At 38.1% G+C, this 10,099-nt stretch overlaps 1 protein-coding gene across 3 annotated transcripts in view; it reads right to left on the bottom strand.

Annotated features, from left to right (window-relative positions):
- Lrrc40 (leucine rich repeat containing 40) overlaps window positions 1–10,084 on the bottom strand; it is a 30,497-nt gene extending 20,413 nt beyond the window's left edge. Inside the window, exons 1-4 of one of the 3 annotated variants that reach the window (XM_021157651.2) lie at window positions 9,872–10,084; window positions 6,355–6,536; window positions 5,351–5,424; window positions 3,317–3,446 (exon numbers count right to left, since the gene is read on the bottom strand). In XM_021157651.2, the coding sequence (XP_021013310.1) occupies window positions 3,317–3,446; window positions 5,351–5,424; window positions 6,355–6,536; window positions 9,872–10,022 (537 nt within the window). In that variant the 5' untranslated portion in view covers window positions 10,023–10,084. The remainder of the gene's footprint in view (window positions 1–3,316; window positions 3,447–5,350; window positions 5,425–6,354; window positions 6,537–9,871) is intronic. The other 2 variants (XM_029475028.1, XM_021157654.2) reach the window with 2 other exon arrangements.
- Between the last annotated feature and the right edge of the window lie 15 nt (window positions 10,085–10,099).

The raw sequence follows: 10,099 nt of genomic DNA, 5'->3' as shown, positions 1-10,099 counted from the left end.
TCCCAGCACTCAAGAGGCAGAGGCAGGCAGATCTTTATGAGTTCAAAGCCAGCCTAGTCTAGTCTACAAAGCAAGTTCCAGGACAGCCAGGGAGAAAAAAAAAAAAACCCTGTCTAAAAAAAAAAAAAAAAAAAAAAAGAAAGAAAGAAAACAGAAAAAGAAAAAACAACAACAATAAACAATAATAATTTTTAAAACTTAGTTCTAAATCCTGAATGACACACATATAGCATCCCCCTCAAAGCTCAGGAAACACTGAAGAAGAGGTAGAAAAAATTAAGAGCTGGAGGATGAGCAGAAGTGCTGCTGAGATGCTGTTCTCTGAACATAAGATGGTCACTGACTCACAGCAGCTGTGGCCACCAGCACACGATCAAGCCAACAAGGCAAACCAACAGGCCAACAAGCAGAACTAATTAGACTCCCTGGGTTACAAAGGAAGGAAGGAAGGAAGGAAGGAAGGAAGGAAGGAAGGAAGGAAGAAAGAAAGAAAGAAAGAAAGTAAGTAAGTTAGTTAAAATGTGAGGGCCTATAATGGGAGAGTCTGGAAAGGAAAAACTGGAGTGGGTATGATTAAGATACAACATACAAAAATTTCAAAGAATAAGTAAGTTATTCTAAAAAATAAAATTAAGTTAATTGAAAGTCAGTCAGGATGAAGGGCATTTGGGAACTCTTTACTGTATTTTTAAAACTTTTTACACAATCCCAAAATTATTCCAAAATGAACTAATACTGACAATGAAGAGTTCCTAACAAAGAAATTAAGAAATTCTGAAACCATGTGAAAAAGTCAAATTATTTTAATAAAAGTCCTACTAACTTCTAAACAGTATCAAGACAGTCAAATATTTAATTATTACATAAAATAATTGGGGCTGGAGATGTGGCTCAGCAGTTAAGAGCACTTGTTGCTCTTGCAGAGGGCACAGAGCACCTGCATGGCAGCTCACAAATGCTTGGATCCTAGGACCCACTTCTAGTTTCTGCAGGCACTAGGCATATACAAGATACAAAAACACACATATAGGTAAAACACTATACACATAGAACAAATAAAATTTTAAAGCAAATAAAATATATAAACTGACATGTCATTCTTTCAGTAAACATTTACTTGGCACTCTTGGGCTAAACAAGTTCTACATAATGTCAGGAAATATTAGTGTAAATGATTACAAGTGTTTATATTTTAATCTTTTTAAATGTATTTTCTATATAGATATTTACTTAGTATTAATTAAATGCTATAGAATTAAAGCATATTGATTTTTTGTTTTTTGTTTTTTTTTTTTTAAATTATATGTAAGTACACTGTAGCTGTCTTCAGACACACCAGAAGAAGGCATCAGATCTCATTACGGATGGTTGTGAGCCACCATGTGGTTGCTGGGATTTGAACTGGGGACCTTTGGAAGAGCAAGCAGCCAGTGTTCTTAACCAGAGCCACCTCTCCAGGCCCTGAATTAAAGCATATTGAATCTTTAAGAAAAATTCTTGAGCTGGGCATTGGTGAAGAACATCTTTATTCCCAGCATTTGTGAGGCAAAGTTTAAAGCCAGCTTGGACTACAGAGTTCCTGGACAGCCACCACTAAATAGAATTTCTATGGGGGAGGTGGTGAGGGGGCAGAAAGAAGGAAAGGAAGAAAGGAAGGGAGGGAGGGAGGAAGGAAGGAAGAAAACATCTGGGAACCCGAGAAGAAGAGAAAACTTCGCTTATTGTAAGGTTTCTTTTTAACTTTCACCTCAACATGACGATCTTTTCTAGAGAAAAACAAAACAGAAAACAAGTTTCAGAACTAGAGACAGTTAAGAGAGCTAGCTGCTCTTCAGAGGACCTAATTTACTTTCCAAATTCAGTTCCATCACCCACCCACCCACACTAGGCTACTCACAATCACCTGTAATGTCAGCTTCAAGAGCTCCAATATCATCTTTCAGAACTTGCATGAACATGCCATATACTCACACAAACATATACTCAAATAAAACTATACTTAAAAATTTTTACTACAAAATTAACTTTTTTAAATGAAAAGCTAATGGCTCCCTCCTTTCTTTTATCTACAAATGCCTTTTACTTCTCAAACCTTACTTCCAATAAGATCAAATTGAAAGACAATTTTTCATTTTAAACACTAGCACAAATGGTAGACATAGGAAGGAAGAGGTATACATAGAATAAATACTTAAACACTCAGAAATAACCTTTCCATTAGTAAGAAATAAAACTTAAGGCTAAATGAAAAATCAGTTTTCTGAATCATGCAAGGCTAAGGACAGGGCACAATATGAAATGACAGCACATACTATGGGCTGGAGCCTCTTAGTCAGAGGACTGAAGCCTTTCAGCTGAAACATCTTATGGTAGACTCTCATCCTGTTACACAGGAGAGACCAGGAATGTGCTTTGGAGGCCAACTGACATCTTTAAATCTTAATTGCATTCTTTGTCAGTTGTATGTATAACTTAGGACAAATTTCCTGATGTATAAGCTTCTGTTTCTTACTGTATGAAGTAAGGCTCAGACATACTTATACTTACCTTGTTATACATAAAGTCAATGCAAGGTGTCTATGGCTTTTATTCTTCAAATCAATAAAGTAATATTGTACTGACTTTGGTTAAGGAAGATAACAGGCAGCATGAAAGTTTTGCCAAAAAGAGTATTAAATTTGAAAACTGAAGTAAAGTAACCACTAAGAAATTGGAATACATAGGGCAGTAAGGCCGTTGGGTAATACAGAGAACAGACTATAAAATACAGAGAGGATAGGAAGAAAGAACAGATGTACTTTCAAGACTGCTTCCCTCTATTCAACTAAGGTATATGGGATAATCCTATGGGTTAAGGGCTGGACAGATTGCTCAGCGGCTCGGAGCACTAGCTCCTCTTAGAGAAGGCCCAGGTTTGATTCCCAGCACCTACATGATGACTTATAACTGTCTGTAAATCTAGTTACACTCTGGTATCCAGAAGAGAGCGTTGGATGTTCTGGAACTGAAATTATGAAGCTCTGACAACCTCTTTAAAAAATAAATAAGAAAAAGAAAAAAGCCTCTGGATAACAAAGGCTTGACCACTGTTTTCTTCTAAACTCTATTCCTGAAGTGCAACTTAAAGTTCACTTGATAACATAGAAAAGTCATGTTTACAGTTACTAATTAGCAATCTAATTAAAATAATTTCTGGTAAGCTACTCATAAAATCGGTTGCCTATGTTCTACAGTTTAAATCATACATTCAGTTCTCCAGCCTAGTGAAAATTCCCAACAGCCCCAAATCATGCAAAAACCAGAAGTCATAACTTACTAAATCTTCTAAGCTGGAAAGATGCTCAAATCCCTCGGGTATGCAAGTCAACTCATTGTGCTGGAGGTGCAGTGTCCTCAGGTTTTTTAAGCTTGTAATTTCTTCAGGCAGCATTTTCAGTTTGTTGTGGCTATTAGTTAATAAAATAAAAGCTGAATGACTTAGTAGGCTAAGAAGTATTTACCAAAGGCTTTTATCAACCACCCACATACACTCATCATAACTATCAAATGGTGCTATCCGGTTCAAGTGTTTATCAAGACTCCCATCTCCAAAATATACACCCATCAGCAGAAATTTAAACCAACCAAGTTAGGGTTTGAAAGAAAACCAGCAATGAAAAATATTAAGTAAACATAAATAATTTGTAAACTTTTGATTGCTTGTTTACAATCTGTTTATATAACATGTAAAGTGAAAAGGACTTACTGAACTCTTATTAAATATTCACATTGTTCCTGAAAAAAATGTTCACATACACATTGCAATGGAGCTAAATTTTTGTTAATACTTAATTTATTTTTATGTGTATAGCTGTTTTACCACATATATGTCTGTCTTGTGTACATCAAGGCCAGAAGAGTACTCCAAGGCCAGAAGAAGATACTCCAAAACTGGAGTTGTAGACAAATATGAGCTGCTGTGAAGAGTTGGAACTTGAACCCAGATCCTCTGGAAGAGTACACAGTGCTCTAAACTGTTAACCATCTCTCCTGCCCCTGAAGCTGTGTGATGTGTGTTATGGAGGCTAGGTTTTTAGTTTCATGTTCAAAACAAAAGCATTTATTCCTATTTTCAGATCTGGTAAGTCTGGCAATACTCAATTTGACTGTATATTTAGCCTTTTTAGTTGAATCCTTCTGAAGAGATACTCAATCTACTGATGTAAAAGTCCCAGTAAGGACAATATACTTCCTGGTAAGTAAGAGAGGAAAGAGGAACTATGGCTTACTTGGTCAAAGCACCTGTCTTATAAACTTGGTTTGAATCCTACAGGTGCTTTTTGTATGGCCTAAAGGGTAGTGCACCTTTGCCTGTTTTAAATTGTAGTTAACCTTTACAAATTGCTGGATGTGTTGGCACACACATTTAGTCCCATCATTCACGAGGCAGAGGCAAATTTAACTGGAGTTTGAGGCCAGCCTGGTATACAAAGGGAGTTTCAGGAGGTTCAATTTCAAGGCTGTTATATAGAGAAACCCTGTCTTGGAAAAGGGGGGGAGAGGGGCATGAATAACTTTCAGATACATCATAACTTAAATATTCAACTATGAAATTTATCCCATTTTTTATTGTAGTTTACATATAATAGGGGAAAGGTGAAAGACCAGAGGCTTTCGACTAATTATATTACATTAAAATAATGGACCCAAAGGTGCTTGGACATGTTGAACTACTACTAATAGTTAAAAGTCATGAGGTTTGGCTCAGCTGCTGAGCATACATGGGGTCCTGACCTCCACTAAGTACCACAAAACCCAAAAACTCAAGCCAAAATCAACAAAAGAGCACAAAACTCTTCACCACTAATGAAATAATTAGTACTAATCTACTGTGTAATACCTAGATTTTCAGGCTAAAAATGTAAATTAAAACTTGAGATTCTGAGAAAGAAGTTTTCTAAAACAAGAGCCAAAAGTACCTCATAAACATAAAATATATAAAAATCAATTGGCCTTAAATCTGTAGAATCAAAGAGGATGTAATAAATTCTAAAAACAAAACACATAGACAAAGTTGCTGTGAAGAGCCCCACAGACTTGTGTGACTAAGACAGGAGTCCCAAAGCACAGCACTTTGGTTTTACACTGGGCCAAACAGCAAGATTCCACTAAAGAGAAAAAACAAATAATTGAATCATTAAATTCTCTGGGATGATGTAAAGATCTGGTTTTGTTTTCTCCTCTTGGGTAGAATACAACATCTGGCAGGTGTTTAACCAACCCTGATTCCTACTGGGCCACACTGTAGTTCAAGGTTATTTTCTATGTGATGAAAAGAGATTTCAGTCTTAGAAACAGGTTCACACTTTACCTGACATTAAGTTTCTGAAGATTGTCTAGCTCTCTTATAGCTGAAGGAAGAGATGTCAGCTGATTATCATGTATCTAAAATGATTACAAGACAAAGTCAATATTCTTAGTCTTACAATTAGCAATATTTGAGCTTTGCCATTGGAAAAAAATAATTTACTAAACCCCTGTTTTTCATATTAAATGGCAATGTGTTGGGTGATTAGTAATTTATTCTGTGTATATTGACCAAACTGCTGTTCAGAAATTGTGAACAAGTCATTACTACAATGAAAAGAAACAAACACAGACTTGACTTGAGGAGGCGTCAACAGCAGCAGAGTTCTGGTGATCTCCTAATATCACACAGAACAGATGTGAGTTGGGAGAGCGGCTTTACAATATCACAGAATCATAACATCTTCACAGGAGAAAGAACCTCAGAATAAGCCAGACTATTGTTATTTTACAGACACAAAACAAAACTTCCTCCAAGAATGGCACTGTTTACATCCACCATTTCCACACACAAGTTGAAGAGTTTGGATATGGCCAATTTCACTAACGGCCTGTAGATTCTAAAGTACACCCTTCACGATTCACTTATCACATGATAGGTCAACTTTCACTACAAAAAAAGACCCAACTAAGAACACAAAAAATTCAGGTAAATAGTTACAGTCAATGAGTTTAAGGGCAAGTTATGAAACAGAAACACAAAAGACCCCTGAGTACTGTATTTGCTTTAGTGTCTAAAATAAAATTTAACAAGGGGAAATAAAAAACAAAAACAAGAAGCCAAGTGCCAGTTCTGTTTGCACACATGACTCATTTAATCACAGCATCTACACCAGGTCTGTGGACATAGAGACATAGAGCCAATCTTCCAAGTCAGTTTTTTTATTTATCTTGCATTCTACAAGCTCAGCAAGAAAGGCTTCCTGTTTAGCAAATTCTAAATTTAGCTCTTCAACTTACCTAAATTCAGTTTGTTTAACTAAGATCCCATAATTATAGTCAACTTACATCAAGAACAGTAAGGGCCGGCAAGAGTCGGAGGTCATCAGAGAGAGACTGAAGTTTATTGCTGGAGATGATGAGTTTGGTCAGATCTGTCTGATCCCACCACCGTTCAGTAGAACTGAATGAAAGATTCTGATTAGCCTCTTCAGGAATGTCCACATTTATTCTCCAAACACACTGAGGGACTATCTCCATCACCACCACATCAAGAAGAAAAGGGAAAAAGAATAAAAATGAAGTGAAGACTTAGAGACATACTCATTGAATACTTATCTTACAATGGACCCAAGTATCTCCAGGGCCTGAGGGACAGCATGGTCAGGGCCTGAGGGACAGCATGGTCAGGGCCTGAGGGACATCATGGTCAAGGCCTGAGGGACAGCATGGCCGGTATATTAGTGACTTTTCTATTGCTGTAATAAAACACCATGACCAAGATAATTTATAAAAGAAAGTGTTTAATTTGGATTATGGTTCTGGGTGGAGAGGGGTACAGTTCATGATGGTGGAGTAAATCATGCACCCTGAGCTACAACCATGAAGCAAAAAAAGGTACACTTGGAACGTATTAGTCTTCTAAAACCTCAAAACCACCCTCAGTGACAAGAGGACAAGTTCTCCAACAAGGTTACATCTCCTAATCTTTCCCATGAGCCTCTGGAGAACATGCTCATTCAAACCCTCACAGTGGGTAAGAGCACTCGCTGTCAAACCTGCTCAGAGTCTGAACCTCAGAACAACACTGCTGGAGAAACCCAGCTCCCACACTGTGCCCCCTGACTGCCCATGTGCAGGTAAACAAAAAATAAATGTTCAAAAAGTATTTAAATGCCAATAAACCAAATGTGAATAAATTACAACACAATGTATTTTATTGGGGGGGGGGCACAGACTGCAGTGTGAATTTTACATGAGACCCTGAGTTTGATCCCTAGCACGAAAACACAAACTACAATGTTAAACTTTCCTGATAACTCTGTGAGACAGGAGGTTTCATTATCCCCGTTTTGTAGGTGAAAAAAAATGAGGCATCAAGAAAATGTGTGACCTACCCAGGGTTTAGCGGGTCAACAAGCTGAATCAAAACCTGGTGTAGCCAACTATGCAAAGAGAGTCTTTCATTCCCTGACAAAGGTATGGCTGCAGGAAGGTGACACAAAACTTGGAATAGGACTCAAGCCAATCAATCACTAGTTATACCCTACTCTCACTGTCATTCAAATTCACCAGAGACTTCCCAATTGGATGCAGGAATGGAAGCTTGCCTCTGTATGACTCAGTAAAGAGTCAGAATAAGGAAAATCGATTTTAATCCCAAAGACACAAATAGAACAAAAGCTTTAGAAATTTAAAAGGGGAAAGAACATAGGAAAAGAGCAGAAAATCAGCTCCTCCTTCTAGGTTCCTGCCCTGACTTACTTCAATGAAGCCAAATAAACCCTTTCCTCCCCAACTTGCTTTTGGTCATGGTGTTTCCTCACAGCAATGGTAGCCCTTACTACAACAACTAGTAATGGTATATTAGTGAGCAATAACGTATTTTTCAATGTATATCTATCTTTATAGTTTGGTGGGTTTGGAGTCACAAGAGTCTGTTTCTTTCTTGATGGGTGGTACTGGAGACTGGGCCTTCAAGAACAGTCTACTTAATATGAAGATACCCTTCAAAATTCTAGACTAGATATACAAACCAACAGATGTGCAAACTGCAACACAGAACTATAAAAAAAAATGAAGGAAATATGATCCCTCAAAAATTGCAACTGATCTTCACAGATACTGAAATAGACAAAATGCCACATGAAACTTTCAAATTTTTGGGTAAGAAATTACTAATAAATTAAAAGAGGATACAAACAAGTAGATGGTTTCAACCTAGGCCTCAGAGAAGAAAGTCAGCAAAATGGATGAAAACATCCACAATATGGATGAAAAGTTAGAAACATGGAAGAAAAATTCAGAAACTGAGATCAAGAGGGGGGGAAGAAATCTTAACATCAATTAGCATAGCCAAGACCATCCCTCATAGACCTACCCACAAGCTTACTTGTGTTGACCCTAAAAAAAAAAAAACAACACTTTCCTATTGTCCCAGTGCTGTGCAAGAGGCTGCTTTACAATGGTATAGCAATTATACAATCGTTTTAGCAATTATAGTTTATTTTCAATACCAGCCTGAATACTCTCCTCCTGAAATTGTCTCTGTCAAACGAACCAGTATATTGTCTTCTCTCAGGTACTCAGGACATGGGTAGAAGAAAGCCATTTCTTGGCCACAATATAATCCAAATGGCAGCTAACCCAGTTCCCACCACAGTCCTTGTTGCCCTGTAAAACTTCAAAAGTCAGGCTTCCAATGCCTACATTTCTGTCAGCATTCTTATTTTCCAACTTCCCATAACAACAAAACAAAACACAGCCCATTATGCTCTGCCCATAACACTCAGCATTTTTCCTAGATCTACATTCCAGAGCCTTCCACATTCTAGCCTTATAAAATAGTTCAAATATCATAGGAACCATGTAGTCAGATTTATCCACTTTCTGGGTACCAATTTCTAGTCTACTCTTCTTTCCAGATGCTGTGGTAAAATAACATAGCACCTTAGAGAAAAAGTTTATTTTAGCTCATAATTTCATTTGCAGACCATCAGTCAAGGTGGCAGGGACTTGGAACAGCTACTCACAACACAACTACAATCAAGAGCAGAGGGAGAAATGAATTAAAGCATGCACACTTTTTTATACAACTCAACCTTTGGATTCAAGACCCAACTTAGGGAATGGCACAACCCACAGTGGACTAGATCTTCCTACATCAATTATCAATCAAGACAGGTCTTCATAGACATGCAAGAGAACATGATCTAAATAATCCCTCATTGATTGTGTCAACTTGACACAAGTAATCATCACATTCAGTGAGCATACACATAATGTCTTGTCTTAGTCAACCTTACAGAAACATAAGTACATTTTTAGAAGTGGAAGATTTTAATCAATGCAAGTAGAAAAAAATATTACAGAAAGAATGCTTTACTTCTCAATCCTCTTTTTGTCTCTGTTCTCTCCTACCAAACACATACACTACAAAGGTATTTATTTATACTTAGTAATATGTAGATTTGTGCTTGTTGATCATTCATAGTTTTCTCAGGATGTTCTCAAATTCATATACTCTGCAGCATTTACTCTGAATTAGTACTTAGGATAAGTAGTATGTTTGTCATTGGGATTTTCCTCAAGTGGAAAAAGGGGGGGGGGGCCTAAGCTTGAAAGAGAATTATTCTAAGCTCACAGAGGAGAGCTGGTAAAACCAAAATAAGAGGAAGACGAATCAAATACCTGCCTATCCTCTATCTCACAGCGAGTTTACTCCCAAACTACGATGTTTATCCCGTATTCTGTGGACATCTCAGTGAACACTTCGAGTAAGTCAAGGCCACAGTCTTAGCAGGGCCACGGAGCAGGCGCGGGTGGGTGCACAGGGGATCAAGAGGATATTCGCGCGCTGCCTCACCTTCCCCGAGGTTCCTTCCCGCCAAGTTGAGTTGGCCGCTGCTCCTCGCCGCCTTCAGCAGGCCCTGGGGAACAGAGGGGCCTCTGTCCTTGCCCTCCGCGTGGAATCCCGCACGAGGGTCAAACCTAGGAGCTCTCAGCTGGCGCGACATATTCAAAAGCTCACACCCGAAGCCCCGACCAGGGCTGTGACGTTTCAAGGTGCCACCGCTGGATAACCCCGCCCCTT

The sequence above is a fragment of the Mus caroli genome, chromosome 3 (assembly GCF_900094665.2).
Source record: "Mus caroli chromosome 3, CAROLI_EIJ_v1.1, whole genome shotgun sequence".
Lineage (NCBI taxonomy): Eukaryota > Metazoa > Chordata > Mammalia > Rodentia > Muridae > Mus > Mus caroli.
This window is presented reverse-complemented; position numbering and strand designations above follow the sequence as displayed.